Source organism: Ruditapes philippinarum, unplaced genomic scaffold (genome assembly GCF_026571515.1).
Source record: "Ruditapes philippinarum isolate M1 unplaced genomic scaffold, ASM2657151v2 ctg5360_1_1_1_1, whole genome shotgun sequence".
Classification (NCBI taxonomy): Eukaryota; Metazoa; Mollusca; class Bivalvia; order Venerida; family Veneridae; genus Ruditapes; species Ruditapes philippinarum.
Genome location: NW_026862805.1, coordinates 21,228 through 38,876, shown reverse-complemented (window position 1 = coordinate 38,876; position 17,649 = coordinate 21,228). Strand labels below are relative to the sequence as shown.

At 32.1% G+C, this 17,649-nt stretch overlaps 1 protein-coding gene across 1 annotated transcript; it reads left to right on the top strand.

The window, feature by feature from the left end:
- Nucleotides 1-2,641: 2,641 nt before the first annotated feature.
- On the top strand, nt 2,642-17,111 carry LOC132720282 (proton-coupled zinc antiporter SLC30A2-like). Its single transcript, XM_060704381.1, has 9 exons — nt 2,642-2,921; nt 7,394-7,504; nt 9,436-9,582; nt 10,423-10,576; nt 11,328-11,512; nt 12,825-12,964; nt 14,766-14,871; nt 15,778-15,912; nt 16,759-17,111. The coding sequence occupies exons 1-9, from the start codon at nt 2,912-2,914 to the stop codon at nt 16,896-16,898; spliced, it is 1,128 nt and encodes a 375-aa protein (XP_060560364.1). The 5' UTR covers nt 2,642-2,911; the 3' UTR covers nt 16,899-17,111.
- Nucleotides 17,112-17,649: the final 538 nt, after the last annotated feature.

Genomic DNA, 17,649 nt, shown 5'->3' with positions numbered 1-17,649 from the left:
CAATCAATATGTACTGTATAAGTCAGGTTATATAACCAAAACGTACCAAATAAGCCAGATTATATAACTAATACATACTGAATAATTCAGATTATATAACCAATACGTACTGAATAAGTCAGATTATAAACCAATATATACTGAATAAGTCAGATTATAAACCAATATGTATTATATTAGTCAGGTTATATAACAAATACGCACTGAATAATTCAGATTATATAACCAATACGTACTGAATAAGTCAGGTTATACAACCAATATGTACTGTATAAGTCAGGTGATATAACCAATACGTACTGAATAAGTCAGATTATAAACCAATATGTACTGTATAAGTCAGGTTATATAACCAATACGTATTGAATAAGTCAGATTATATAACCAATACGTACTGAATAAGTCATATTATAAACCAATATGTACTGAATAAGTCAGGTTATATAACCAATATGTATTGAATTAGTCAGGTTATATAACAAATACGTACTGAATAATTCAGATTATATAACCAATACGTACTGAATAAGTCAGATTATATAACCAATACGTACAGTAAAAGTAGTAGACGTAAGCCGAAAACTGTCCAATATGTAAAATATTGAATTTCATGAGGTGCGTAGCGCCGAAGGGAATTCAATATTTTACTTATTGGTCAGTTTGAGGCTTATATCTTACTTAAATTACTACATTTACTATCAAAATATCATGTTATCAATCAAAAATTTAGAAATAATGTATTTTTGTGGTAGAAATGTACAATATTAATGTTTTAGCGATTATCTTTTTCTTACTTGCAAAACACTATAGGTAGCCTCTTGAATAACAAAATGTCCGTAGCATGAAATTTTCGTGTTTTGAAATATGACCAATGATGTACATGAATACAATGATAAACACAAAATATACCAGTTACACAAAATGTTGAACTTTAACACACATCCAGTATACATCAATTTACATTGGAGATTTTACAAGAACTAATATAAATGAAATGTTTTCAAATTTGTGTTGAATCTCATTGAAGAAGAATTTATACTGATCATTAAGTGTTAAAATGATATTTTTCTTATTATACTACAACTATCAAGGATGTAAAATGATGTGTAAGAATTGCCATTCGTGTGAATTTTGGATATAAACGCAACGAAATGATATTTTCTTATTTTTTGAATTGGTATATGTCATACCACAGGAGTCTGGAATCGTTTCTATATTATGCGAAGTAAAATATAGCCGCTTTTGTTTTAAATAGATGTATTTATTTTCTCTATTGTATTTATTTGAAAAGCTGACCATTACACTTACTTGAAAAGTTGACCTACTTGAAACATCACGTACATACAATTAAGTTTTTGTTTGTTTGTGTCATTTTACGCCTTTTTCCAACAGTATTTCAGTCATATAGGCGGGTAGTTTCCTAACCATCGTTCCTGGAGAGTTACACCAGTACTTGACTACCTTCCTCCGCGCTAAACTACCAAAGCATCTCCCGGGGATCGAACCCACGCCAGAGAGGTAACTGGATTAGAAGTCATCGACTCTAACCACTCGACCACGGAGGCGGTCATACAATTAAGCAAATCAAGTATGATTGTCATGTTAACGTATATTTAAAAAAAAGGAAAAAAAAGAACAAAAACAAAACGGACAATAGACAAGAAATTAAACAATCACATAAAAATCATTTACTTGGAAAGCGTAAAAAGTGATAAGATGTTAAGAACTTGAAAATCGAAAATCAGTAGGCTTGGAATAATAATTCGTTAAATGAGCAAGATAACAGTTATTGTTCTTTTCGTCAAATTATGCAAAATGCGTAATGAGCGAAGGAAAGACGTTGCATCATTCCTCGTGTAAACCTCTGAGATAAGAGGCTACATTTTATTTAAAACTTAATCGTTTTTGTTTTTGTTTTTTTATTTCCTTTTTTTTACACGATTAATATTGGTCTTACACATTAATATTGGACACAAACCTGTACTGTATTAAAAATACAGTACGGTCAGAACAAAGGAATGACGTCACAGTAGTAATTTAAGTCAGATTATGTTACCAATACGTACTGTATAAGTCAGAATATATAACCAATACGTACTGTATTAATAGATTATATAATCTGTACATACTAGACAGGTTATATACCAGGAAGGTAATGTATGTCAAGTTATATAACCATTATGTACGGTATAAGTCAGATTATATTACCAGTACGTATTGTATAAGTCAGATTAAATAGCCAGTATGTACTGTATAAGTCAAGTAACATGCCACAGGATAAACGGTTGTAAGTAAATATTTTAACACATGTACAACAAATTATTTTATTTGAAGAAACATGATAATTACATGAACACGTACATCATAAATTATAAAGAGAATACATAATATACATTATCCAATAAAAAAGCTTTGTTACAAAAGTGCAGTCCAGTGAACTTATCTTGCTAGTTGGCGAATACTTTCCGTGTTGTGTTTCTTCAGAATCTTGCATTTTATTGAATACATAAATAAATAAATAAATGAAAAATAAATAAATAAATATTCCCCTAATTGTTAGATTAAGGTAAGCGATACAGGTCGGTCACAGCGCTCTTGTTTCGGGTTGTAACATCAGGTTTAGTTGCTGAATTTCCCCAAATCTTACATTCAGTAAACCGTGTAAGCTAATACTAGTCGCACTCTTTAACATTTGCATAATAGTAAACTGTAAACATGCTGTGAAAAAATACAGAACTTCATAAAATTACACTGTTTTATTTTAATTCGATTTTATTACAGGTTAACAATATAATTATGAACGGCTTATATTAAATTTGGATTTAACGCTTGATGTAAACGAGAAATCTTGACTTGCACTGTATATTCTAGTTACACCAAGGGACGAAATTTCTCTTTATAAAAGTTTAGGATGTCAAAAGGTAAAATCTTTTTATTTCTTTGTTTCTTTTTTGAAATAAAATGATTATCATATAGAAATTATATTTTACCTATCAAATTTCAATATAGAAGTTTCACAATCGTAACGTAGATATATTTGTTTTGCAAAATGCGTCCGTCTGTACGAACTTAATATTGTGTCTATTTGTTTATCATTGAAAGGTGCTCCACTACGTCCCAAATTATGATGATCTTACATAGAGCAACTTTGGAAATAAAAGCGGGGAATAAAAAAAACTATGATATCATGCAATAAGAAAATCAAGAAATATATTCACAATTAAATCGATATATCCATATGTCAAAATATGTAAAACAGTGTGGTCAAATAGTTTAAGAATAAGATATAGCGGTATATATATCTGAGTTATTTGATTTAGTAAATAGTATAAATACATTGCCTTAGTTGCTTGTTGGACTTCGTGCTTTCTAGCCATTGCTAGAGAATGTCACACCTTAGTAATGGTAAGAGTCGGATGTCTCAATATTTTCATCTCCAAGGTAAAATCTAAAATTCCCAGTTTGCCGAGCACAAAAGTTACTATTTTTGTTTTGTTTATGTTCACCTTTATATGCCAATTTTTACAGTAATCATTATAATTTGGAGATTGTCTGCAGTGTTCGATTACAGAATAGTATCGTCTGCATGAGAAGAACAAAAAGTTTAAGCCATAAAGTAAGAGCTGTGACCCCAACAGTTCCGTTATTCTGTAAATAAGTTTGGAGGTCATTTAAGTTCATGGAAAATAGGACAGGAGACAAAATTTCACCCTGTTTCATCCCTATTTCGGAAATGAATGACACCGAGACAGCTCCATCATGTTATTCTGTAAATAAGTTTGGAGGTCATTTAAGTTCATGGAAAATAGGACAGGAGACAAAATTTCACCCTGTTTCACCCCTATTTCGGAAATGAATGACGCCGAGACAGCTCCATTATGTGAAATACACGACTATTTTTGTACATATTATTAAGAACCATGAAAATTTACCATTTATAGAATTTTCGAGCAATTTATGCCAAAGACCCACCCTCCATACTTTATCAAAAGCTTGAGAAAAAATCTACAAAAGCACAGAAAAGTCTCAGTTTTTCCTTCTGAAGAATTTCAGTAAGGGGGTATAGGGTAAATAGGTGATCAGCGCAAAAATAACCTCTCCTGAAACCAGCTTGATTTTCATGCAGAATATTATTAATTTCTAGATATTTTGTTAACCTGTTGTTTAAAACTGATGTCAATAATTTACCCAAACAGCTTAGAATGGTGATTGGTCGATAGTTATTTGGGTCGTTTGACGGGACTATATTTTTGTAAATTGGAATTATCATTCCTTCTAGCTATATCTTGGGATAAAACCAGTGTCTTGGACACAATTAAAAAGTTTTTAAATAAATAGGTAAGAATATATCTTTCGTTCTTTTAATTTTAATGTTATCGGAGAGACTAGGTGCTTTACCATTATTTAAATTTTGGATACATTTTAGTATTTCTGATTCTGTTATTTGGGAAAATGAAAGAACTATTTTCGTTTAATAATGTTCACACGGGAAGTGTTTGTACGACGCATTTATACTGTTTCATCTATTTGTAACCATTTTCTCTGCAGAAGTTTCGTGAACAATTACTTGAAAAAAAACCCTGAGTTCACTACTATCAAATTTCAATAAAGAAGTTTCACAATCGTAACGTAGATATATTTGTTTTGCAAAATGCGTCCGTCTGTACGAACTTAATATTGTGTCTATATGTTTATCATTGAAAGGTGCTCCACTACGTCCCAAATTATGATGATCTTACATAGAGCAACTTTGGAAATAAAAGCGGGGAATAAAACAAACTATGATTTTATGCAATAAGAAAATCAAGAAATATATTCACAATTAAATCGATATATCCATATGTCAAAATATGTAAAACAGTGTGGTCAAATAGTTTAAGAATAAGATATAGCGGTATATATATCTGAGTTATCTGATTTAGTAAATAGTATAAATACATTGCCTTAGTTGCTTGTTGGACTTCGTGCTTTCTAGCCATTGCTAGAGAATGTCACACCTTAGTAATGGTAAGAGTCGGATGTCTCAATATTTTCATCTCCAAGGTAAAATCTAAAATTCCCAGTTTGCCGAGCACCAAAGTTACTATTTTTGTTTTGTTTATGTTCACCTTTAAATGCCAATTTTTACAGTAATCATTAAAATTTGGAGATTGTCTGCAGTGTTCGATTACAGAATAGTATCGTCTGCATGAGAAGAACAAAAAGTTTAAGCCATAAAGTAAGAGCTGTGACCCCAACAGTTCCGTTATTCTGTAAATAAGTTTGGAGGTCATTTAAGTTCATGGAAAATAGGACAGGAGACAAAATTTTACCCTGTTTCACCCCTATTTCGGAAATGAATGACACCGAGACAGCTCCATCATGTTATTCTGTAATAAGTTTAGAGGTCATTTAAGTTCATGGAAAATAGGACAGGAGACAAAATTTCACCCTGTTTCACCCTTATTTCGGAATTGAATGACGCCGAGACAGCTCCATCATGTGAAATGTTTTTTTTTTACATATTATTAAGTACAAAGAAAAATTAACCATTTATAGATTTTTCGAGCAATTTATGCCAAAGACCCACCCTCCATACTTTATCAAAAGCTTGAGAAAAATCTACAAAAGCACAGAAAAGTGCCAGTTTTTTCTTTTGAAGAATTTCAGTTAGGGGGTATATTGTAAATCAGCGCAAGAATAACCTCTCCTATATATATATAAACTTAATATAAGCCGTTTATATATATATATATATATAAACTTAATATAAGCCGTTTTGAAAAAAAAAAATCATATTTCAACATCTATAATAATACATAATAATGTAATGTAATGATCAGTACATGTGCTGGGATTGACAAATATGCATTTTATTTGGATTTTAAAGGCGTTTTAAGCTCCAAACCCCAAGTGTCTATGTGCTCTTGTAATAAAACTAGTGTCTTGGACACAATTAAAAAGTTTAAAATAAATTGGTAAGAATGTATCTTTCGTACTTTTAATATACTCATTTCTAATGTTATCGGAGGGACTAGGTGCTTTACCATTATTTAAATTTTGGATACATTTTAGTATTTCTGATTCTGTTATTTGGGAAAATGAAAGAAATATTTTCGTTTAATAATTTTCACATGGGAAGTGTTTGTATAAGGCATTTTATCTATTGTTTCATCTATTTGTAACCATTTTCTCTGCAGAAGTTTCGTGAACAACTACTTGAAAAAAGACTGATTTTTTTAAGAAATAAAATTTTAAACATCTTATTAACATGTGCAAACAGTATTCCAAGCTGAGTTCTACGGTGTTCCGTTTGGACAGTCGTGATTTTTAATTTAATCTGTTTCCGCTGATGCACGATGGTACGATGGTTTAATCGCGATGGAGCGATAGTACTATGGTAAAAGCGCGATGTTACCATCGTACCATCGTCGTTTCACCATCGCACCATCGTGTTTTCACCATCGTATCATCGCGCTTTCGCCATCGTGCCATCGCGCTTTCACCATCGTACCATCGCGCTTTCACCATCGTGCCAACGCGTTTTCTCCATCGTACCATCGCGTTTTCACCATCGTATCATCACGCTTTCACTATCGTACCATCGCGTTTTCACCATCTGTTTACTTTCAAACTCCCCGCAGCGGTTACTTCCCCTGGTCAGTACAGAAACAAAGTAGCAAAGCTTTGAGGAGTTGCAATACGAATTATTTTATAATATTCATAGAAATTGGTTATTGATAGTGGTTGCCTTTTACAGACGAGCATTTACACTGCACTTGGTGCTCTAGTCTGATCTGTTGTTGTTGCAAAGTATACTTCCTCAAATTATCGTTAAATTGTCATCGAAGTGGAAACATAAACTTTAAGCATGAAATATGTAAGATTCATATGAATAAGTAACATAATTATCTGTTCAAATTCCGACAGGTTAATGTATGTTAAATTGCTTTTTGAAATGTCAATAAAAATAAATGCATATGTTTAAAGCATATTTACATTGATGCAGTATCTAATTGGAATATACCCATCGACTTTGCCACGTTCTTTTTCAAGTTTATATGTACCTATATGTGTTTAAGCATCGAATTGACAGTGTTATCGTTACTCATGGTCATATAAATGCTTATTTCATCTTTATGAACACGGAAATTGGCGAAAATGCCGGACATTTACGAAATTATGACATGGCAGCAAGGACGCGGACAAGTTATCTTATGATCGCTAGCTGCACGGGTTCAAACCCCTTGAATGCAAGTCGTAGTTTTCTTGGCCCATTGCTCAGTACTGGTTGGTTCCAGGAATTGATTCCAATGTGTGTGTATAAGCTTATTCATAGCTTCCTGCACAATCAAACAAAAATAATTTCTGACTAAAAACTAAATTATGATGTATGCATTTATGTTAATTACAGAGTGTGAGTGCCACGATCAAAAGCAGGGACCCAGTGTTGATAAAAGAGCCAGACGGAAGTTACTGACAGCATGTGTCCTCTCTGTATTGTTTATGACTGCTGAAATCATTGGCTAGTTACAGTTTTGATTTTATTGATTTTTAGTTAATTACTTATTTATTTTCCTTGAGAAAACTATAAAAGATACTTCTGTAACAAATTATATGTTCCCTAACATTATTTTTATGCCTCCCCGAATATATTATTAGTTAATGAATTTTGGCAGGTTATATGGCATATATAACCGGTTGTCTGATAAATTTCCAACTAGAGACCTATTTGATGCAAAGCCTTCAAACTTCATAGTTTGATCACCCTTGTTAAGTTATATAAGTGATGCTCAAGGTTATAGTGACCGTGAATGTGAAAATAATTTTCGCTCAATGACTTGAATTCAATATTCCATATCGTTATTTATTTTCTAGACCCTAATTGGTTAAGGTGGCCAAAAAAAAAAAAAAAAAAAAAATACCGCCAAAGTCAACATTTTGTCCGCCATGCGCTAGGCGAAATCACGATAACACGGCAAAGTGATGAATTTGTCGTGTTTTCGTGTTTTTGATAAGCGAAAATACAAGATGGCACAAATCAGGCATGACAACCAATTTTCTTTATAGCATGAAGGTACTCCATTATTACACAGGAAACTCTTTTAATCATAAATAAAACAAGTTATAGCATCAAATGATACATGTACATGGAAAGTTGTTGTTTCTTAAACCGCATGCTAATGAGTGAATGATGATTGGAACCTATAAATATGAGGATTTGAACCTATAAATTTGATGATTAGATCGTATAAATTTAATGATTGGAACATATTAATTTAATGATTGGAACCTATAGATTTGATGTTTGGAACCTATAAATTTGATGTTTGGAACACATTAATTTGACGTTTGAAACCTACAAATTTGATTATTGGAACCTATAAATTTGATGTTTGGAACATATAAATTTGACGTTTGGAGCCTACAAATTTATTTATGGAACCTGTAAACTTGATGATTGAAACCTACAAATTTGATGTTTGGAACCTATAAACTTGATGATTGAAACCTACAAATTTGATGTTTGGAACCTATAAACTTGATGTTTGGAACCTATAAACTTGATGATTGAAACTTATAAATTTGATGTTTGGAACCTATAAACTTGATGATTGAAGCCTACAAATTTGATGTTTGGAACCTATAAACTTGATGATTGGAACCTATAAATTTGATGTTTGGAACCTATAACCTTGATGATTGGAACCTATAAATTTGATGATTAGAACGTATAAACTTGATGATTGAAACCTATTAATTTGATGTTTGGAACCTATAAACTTGATGATTGAAACCTATAAATTTGATGATTGGTACCTATAAATATGTGGATTGGAACGTATAAATTTGATGATTAGAACGTATAAATTTGATGATTGGAACATATTAATTTAATGATTGGAACCTATAAATTTGATGTTTGGAACGTATAAATTTGATGATTGGAATATATTAATTTAATGATTGGAACTAATAAATTTGATGTTTGGAACCTATAAAGTTGGTGTCTGTGGTCCTTGCCATTAGTATAGAATTAGATAAGTCACCTTTACAGTCTGATGATTGTACCTTATTTTTAGCTCGTCTGTTTCGAAGAAAAAAACTGAGCTATCATGGTCGCTACGGAGGCGTCCTTGTCATCGTGCAAACTCTTTATTGTAGCTCATTACTCAACAACAACAACAACAACAACAACAACAAAAACAAGGCATCAATATTAAACTTGGAATGGATGCTTATCATGATTTTGCATAGACGTTTGACAAGGGCCATAATTCTGAAATATATATTCTTAAGCCCATTTTTAGCTTAGAATCTTTTAACAGACGGGCGTTTTAACCACACGCGCTGCTCTTGTTGAATGTTCACAGTGAAATCCCTTATACTTGGAATGATACTGTCTAACCATTGCAGATATTTTACGCAAATTCAGGAGGTTTTATATTTTCACAGGTGGATATTTAGCCAACAGTTTAGCCATAGCATCAGACGCTGCTCATCTGTTAACAGATCTAGCCAGCTTCCTGATAAGCCTTCTGGCTTTGTATTTTGCTTCAAGACCACCCACGCAAAAATTGAGCTTTGGCTGGTACCGAGCAGGTATTTGATTGATATGAATTTTAAAAAAAGTTCGGTAACACGTGGATATTGATTTTCTCCTATAATTAATTCCCCTGTGCGGGGAAGTGGACATCTTTTTATGACATTTTTAATCGGAATACAACAAAAAAAAAAAAAAAAAAAAAAAAAAAGAACGTCGATGCAGTCATTCGAAATTAACTTTGAGTAATATATTTATAAATAGTTCGAAACACAAAGTTATATTGTTCTTTAATGTAATTTTAAAGTTGCAATCAAATGATCTGAAATTCAAATCTAATTTCCAACCTTGGTTAAAATTTTGTTTGGTACTTTCCTTTTCATCCTCTTAAAATGTAGAGGTATAATCTCAATCGGAACATCTCGGATATTATTCATAAAGATTGGCGGAAAACGCCGGAAATTTGCGATTTGGTATACGTAATACGTCTACGTAATATATCTATCAAACTGACGTTACGTAATTTGGCTAGTTTATCTAGTCAACACACGTACACTTCAGTACTTTGATCGTATATATAATTTTCTATATGTGATCTTGAAACTTTGTGGGGAACTGTAGTTTATATACTGTTAAATATATGAGCCGCGCTTTGACAAAACCAACATAATGTTTTGTGACCAGCATGGATCCAGACCAGCCAACGCATCCGCGCAGTCTGATCAGGATCCATGTTGTTAGCTTGCAAACCCTATAACAAGTAGAGAAACTGATAGCGAACAGCATGGATCCTGACCAGACTGCGTGGATGCGCAGGCTGGTCTGGATTTATGCTGGTCGCAAACCCATAATGTTGGTTTTGTCATGGCGCGGCCCATATCATGTTAAAATCGTTTCAGAGATTCTAGGAGCGTTAGTTTCAATTCTTCTACTATGGGTAATAACGATTGTGTTATGCTACATGGCCGTGATAAGGGTCATCAAGAGAGAGTTCGAGGTCAACGCTACCATCATGCTTATAACGGCCGGCTGTGGAGTGGCATTTAACCTTGCGTGAGTTGAGTTTCACATAAATTTCCATGCCACTCTTCCTCCATAGTTTTTGCATTTTACATTTTTTTCACCAAATTTCAAAATCCTGGTACCAAATGGAAGGGAATTGGTTTTTCTTAAAAATGATTTCAAATACATGAAATAGGTAGATATTTAATCTCGAATTCATCGCAAGTGGGAAACAACAGAGAGGTGGGTTTTTGTGAAAATTACCCAACAGAAGGGCAGTTTATTCGAAATGAATGAATATTTTTTTGTATTAGGCATCTGAAAATGATAAGATGAAATAAATATTTGTAATAACCCCCCAATCTTATCATCATATGAAACTATTATGAATGTATTTAAAATTAGTTCCCTATTCCTTATTCCTTTTTTCGAAGTAGGTATAAGAAATCAGCTCCTTATTCTTTTTTCGAAAAATAAACAGGGAGATAGTTCCTGATTCCTTATTCGAAAAAGAAATAGGAACTAACTTTATATATACATACTTTTTCCGATATGTCAAATTTTCAATCGTTTCTGAAAGAAACTGTCACATTGCTCGCCTTAATTTTCATTGGTCTGAAGTTTTCACATGACCAATCACCGTTTGAATTTGTCTTACTGCTTACGTCTCAAACAGCCTACCCGGAAGTTTCATTCGTTGGATGCCAGTATGCGCACCTCTTGCGGCGAGCTCTATTTGAAACCATAACGGAAGTTATGCAAGGCAATATTCTGTACCATATTTATTACTGTTGAAATTCAGAATGGGTCTGACATTACACCAGGGTAGCCATGGTCATTCTCACGGCGATAACAGTGCTAGCAATAACGGCACGGCGTTGACAGATTCAGACAAGGAAAGGTTGACGTTAACGTCATTTGATTGTGAGCAAGGGAACGCCAGAACACCGCAGTCTTCATACGGTGGCCTTTCTATTAATGAAACAGGTATTGATGTTTTTATTTCGTGGGAAATACAATGTACGTCATTTTTTTTCAATAATCTTTAGTATTGAAATCCTTTACATTTTCTGGAAAAAAAATAATCCAATATTATTCTTTTTCATTTGATAGATAATTGAAATATTTTTGTTCATAAGTTACATCATGTCGGTCGAAAGGTATACATAGCTTATTTTTTGTTAAATGTTATATATCCATATATATCCATACCGACAATAAATAAATTTTGATTTGATTTTGATTTTATAAGTTTTGATTGCGCATACAACAGTTACACGCACACAAATCATTATGACCCGCATTGTATTTACATACAGACTAAACTTTATTGGCCATATTTGACGAAACTGTCATAAACACCATACCAATATTTCCAATGGGTGACCAACCGTTTTGTCCATTGTTTCATGAATCTACTAATTAAACTACTTGCAGCAGTTACCTCCATGTTTAGCACAAGAAAACATGTGGTACTGGTATTTGTTTAAAACGGTTAAAGGTAGAAGGCGCTTTAAAAATTGAATATTTTAGTAATTTGTTAACAGAGGCAAAGAAAGAAAATTTTAATTATCACATCGCAGAAAGTGACTTTAACTTTGCATGATAAAAGACAATCATGATTGAAACGAACTGACAAATAAAACCATTAAAGGATCACCATCCTACTTGGTGAGTGATCTGCCCCTGAAAGTGAAGGTGTAATGAGAGGTCTTTTATCTTAAATGGTTGTGAAATATATTTCGAAAGCCGCCTCTATAGAGTGGAAATACAATTTGTCCAAACATGTATTTTTACTGAATTTGAGCGCCCGGAAATGTGTGGTCTGCAAGTCTAATTAAAATAACTATTTTGACCAAATTATTATAATTTTCCTTCCAGTTGGTTCAAGACAAACTTGGGCTACTTTGGTGTTGTTGGAGTGATGGGAAAGGGTTGTATTCTGTGAAATCAAAATTAACTTAACTTAACTATTGATTAAGAGAAATGTGACATTCGATTATAGTTTTCAGGAAATACATCTGTTATCCATCGAGACAAACATGTAAAAAATGTCCGATTCTTTATACATATACAGCGTATTTGACATTAAAGAAAGGGCATAACTTTACAAGTTTCTTTTCGGCGTAGAGAAAAAGTTAACGTCTTGTATAATGTACTTTTGTAATGAAAAAAATAATGTTTGAATTGTATCTTCAAAATAAGTTTTTTTGCCACCAAACAATCTTTACATGATATTGGGACGTCGCCGAATACTCAAAACGAAATTTTGTTTTAAAATTTCAATTTTCTTTTGCAGCAGACGAGATTTCGGCGGGAAAAGAGGACGGACATTCCCAAAAATCTAATATAAACATTTCAGCATCATTTCTTCATGTGATGGGAGATCTTATTCAAAGTATAGGCGTTCTTATAGCAGCACTGTTTATCTATTTTAAGGTAACACACAACGTTTATTCCCATTTGCTTTAATCATAGGCACTTGGTTTCATCATAAAATTGAAACCCAAATTGAATTGAATTTATCGACTTTTTAACGCAGATACATGTATCTCTATTTTAGAACCTTCATTTTTCCGATGTTTCTAAAAAATCGTTATATTCAATTCGAGTTCTACAAACCTCACAAAAGGGTGTTTTTTTTTTATCCCAAAACCATACTTTAAACACTGTTATAATAACGATCTTTTCCATAATGTATTTAATTACATGAAGATAAACTTACCGCGTCATATAGTATAAATAATTGTTAACTTGTGCATTATATAGTATTTATTACACTTAACGTAAACTTTTTACTATATATAGCCTATTGTGACGTTTCTGAAATGTCACCCGTGCAAGGGAGAGTAATCTATATAGATTTAAGAAAACGTATTGTAGTTCTCTCCCCTGGCTGCTCTCCATCGGTATTTAGTTAAATGAGAGACATGTGTTTTTTTATGATACCATTGTTAATCTTGTGAATGATCTGTCGTCAATGTGTTTGAAATATACGAATCCAGCTAATGATCGCGTGTCACGATTACCATGTTTAAGTAAATAAAAAAAAATAATCAAAATTTAACAGTTTAAAACGACTTTCAAGCAATATATTTTTTTGTTGGACTATTCTTGAAAGTAACAACACAACAATCTATCCGGCAGTTGATGCTGTAAAATTGTTGACCATGACTGAAACTACAATGATTTAACTATATATACAATGATATAACCATATATGCCATGATATAACCATATATACCATGATATAACCATAATATGCCATAATATAGCGATATATGTCATGATATAACCATATATACCATGATATAACCATATATGTCATGATATAACCATATATACCATGATATAACCATATATACCATGATATAACCATATATACCATGATATAACCATATATGCCATGATATAACCATATATGCCATGATATAACCATATATGCCATGATATAACCATATATGCCATGATATAACCATATATACCATGATATTACCATATATACCATGATATAACCATATATACCATGATATAACCATATATACCATGATATAACCATATATACGATGATATTACCATATATACCATGATATAACCAAATATACCATAATATAACCATATATACCATGATATAACCATATATACCATGATATAACCATATATACCATGATATAACCATATATGCCATGATATAACCATATATGCCATGATATAACCATATATACCATGATATAACCATATATACCATGATATAACCATATATGCCATGATATAACCATATATGCCATGATATAACCATATATACCATGATATTACCATATATGTCATGATAAGACTATATATGTCATAATATAACATGCGGGCACGAGTACTGACTCTTTGTACAAGCGCTAGTTATATATTAGACCCGTATGTTATAATACATTACATGCAATTTCTACACTAAAGTGTAACATGTCTCGAGTAATTGGGTGTGGATCGCGTCAACGACGCCATGCAACGCCAGCAAGTCTTTAATTTATTTCCTTGCCTTATGATTGAAATATCTTATCATAAAGTCTTAAATGTACAAGCAATTTTATTTCAGTGAATTTCAAAACTTTATACATGTAGATAGAATTACTGAATTCACTAAAACACGTAAATAAAAGTTATATTTCTAAATATCTGTATTTATATAAGGCGCAAATTACGGGTAAACTACATTCTTTATGCAGGTCTTAGTATTCTTTTTTTTCAGCCTGAGTGGAAGCTAGCTGATCCAATTTGCACATTTGTATTTTCTGTGATTGTAATTGGCACAACAATAGCAATTCTAAGGGATATATTGCTTGTGTTAATGGAAGGTTTGTCCTTATTTTAAGACACATATTTTGTTCTAAACTGTTTTACCTTCTGATTACATATAAACCTTTGTTTATATCTTTTATACGCCCGAAAAAATCAACATACAATTTGGGCGTCTATTGTTATGCCCGTCCTTCCGTCAGGTCGGCGTTAGCAATTTCTTGTCCGCTCTGTATCTTTTGAACCGATGGAAGGATATTGAAACTTCTTGGCAAAAATGTTAAACAAAAAGAGACGATGTGCAAAATTTGACCACCCTTAGGTCAAGGTCACATTTAGTCATTAAGTATGAATTTCAAAATTTCGTGTCGGCTCTGTATTTCGAGGTTAAATTTCGTAAATTTCATCCACATACGGTCACATTTATTGATATTTCAATCCTCCGAAGGGTAAACAACATTAGTTACCTATACCAGCAACAGTTCAAATAATGTTAATATATAAATTAAATTTGGCAAATGACTTTTTGATAATGCCAATGACACTTGGATTTTAAAATGGCCATCTAGTTATTATCAAAACAGATTTATTTATTTATTTCTATTTGTGAGACTTCATGCTAAGTGACCTAACTCTTCTGCCAGTTTGTTAAAATTTTGCACACTTTTCCATATTTCCAAGTTAAAGCAGTGTTTGTGACAAGGTTATGTAGAAAACATTTTTGCAAGCATTGTCGCACTATCTGACTTCTTGTGATGCTTTCCAGGTCACGACACACATCTCTATTGTACAGTTAACTAAAATTATACCCCTTAACATATTATAATATATCAATCAATTTACAGCAAAAAGTGTTTCTATAATATGGGCTATAGCTATATAACTCCAATTTTTACTTTATCTATAAAGTATGTAAATAAGGCGCAATCAATGACATTTAATATTAAACGTGTTTTTTTTTTCAGGAACTCCACGCCATTTAGATTTCAAAACTATTCATCAAAGTTTAAAAAGCATACCGGAAGTGGAAGACATACATGACCTCAGAATATGGTCGCTATCAATGGATAAAATAGCGCTATCCGTACATATAGCTGTCAGTAAGTAGACCTTCGTCCTGTCTGTAAAAATTTAGCGCCTTTTTGTGATTTTATGTACATGATTATATAGTGTAGACTTTGATATGATATGACTTTGATATGATGTACGCTGACATTGTGTATGCTTTAATAACAATGATGTACAATTTGATATGATGTAGATACGCTGTTATATTATATACCATCTATACGATGTAATAATATACGCTGTGATTTAATTATTGCTGTGATATGATGTACGCTTTAATGTCACAGATATACGCTATGAAGAGGTGTATTGTGATATGATGTACGTACACTATGTAATATATGTAAATATAAATATGTACGTGTTACGTTGTTATCTGTGATATAATGTAATATGCTATAATATGATGTGTTTCGTAATATAACGGGTGCTGTGATAGGATGTACGCTATGATACTATCAAAATACGCTGTGATGATATACACCGATTTATTGTGTTTTGCTGTGATATGATCTTCGCTTTGGTATGATGTTTCGTTGATATAATTTCTGCTGTGACACGACTTGTACGGTATAATTTATGCTGTGATATGATTTTGCTGTGATACGATGTATACGTTTTTGACATTATTGATGTACTGTACTATGATGTACGATTTGATAATACAAATGATATATGATTTGATATGATCTTTCGTTGATATGTCCGCTTTGACATTATGCAAGCTATGATGATATAATAATGCTGTGATATAATATTAACATTGATATTATGTTGTACGTTATGATATAATTTATAAACTCTGATGATATACGCTGTTTTTTGTTGTTTTTTTTTTTGCTGTGATATGATTTATTCTCACTATGATATAATTTCAGGTAAGACAACAGATACAATGGTAGTGTTAAAGAAAATACGGAGTTTGATTAGGTCACAGTTTGGAATTACAGAAACAACAATTCAGTTTGAAGAATATATGCGTGACATGAAGGATTGTTCTCATTGTAAAGACATTTAATCTGAAGTACCGGAGCACGGTGCTTCTAGAAATATATATGCTCGTACATGTATATAAATAAATAAATAAATAAATGAATAAATAAAAACGGCTTTCTCAAAGTAACGGCTTTCTCAAAGTAGCGGTTTTCTCAAAGAAACGACTTTCTCAAAATAACAGCTTCCTCAAAGTAGAGGGTACAGATAAGACAGAGAGACAGAGACAGTAGTCAACTTCTATCATATTTTACAAGGAATTTTTTTTTTGTTTTTAATTTTAAATCGTTTTTAGAACTTAAAATATATCTAACCTGCCGGAGTTGCTTTACCATACCTATTTTCAGTAGTAAAAAGGGAATTAAATGAATTAAATGTGTGTGTGTGGGGGGGGGGGGGCAGAGCTGCATTACTGGTACTGGTACTGCAGTACGTACTGCAGCGATTTTGCAAGTACTGGTACTGATACTGAATTACTCTTGCAAAATTTTGCTACTACTGGTACTGGTACTGGCATTACTGCCTAAAAAAAAGGGGTTACTGCTACTGCATTACTAGGCCAGTACTTTTTTTTTTTGATAAAAAATAAGGCATCATTTTTTTCAAAAAAATAAAGTTGTCAAAATTACATTATTTTATTTTTGTTGTGAAAAAGTAATTTATCAAATCTATAGATAATTTTGTGCTGCAATAATTCCATTCAAAAGTTAACATAGTATTCATCATAAAAAAGCACCAAAGACTTTATGTAAAACTTAAATTGAGATAAACAAACT

Bases quoted from the DNA above. Each gene is read 5' to 3' on its own strand.
- LOC132720282 (XM_060704381.1), top strand. The intron at 7,505-9,435 runs GCTAGTTACAGT...ATATTTTCACAG, and splicing joins TATGACTGCTGAAATCATTG to GTGGATATTTAGCCAACAGT. The intron at 12,965-14,765 runs GTAACACACAAC...CTTTTTTTTCAG, and splicing joins CACTGTTTATCTATTTTAAG to CCTGAGTGGAAGCTAGCTGA.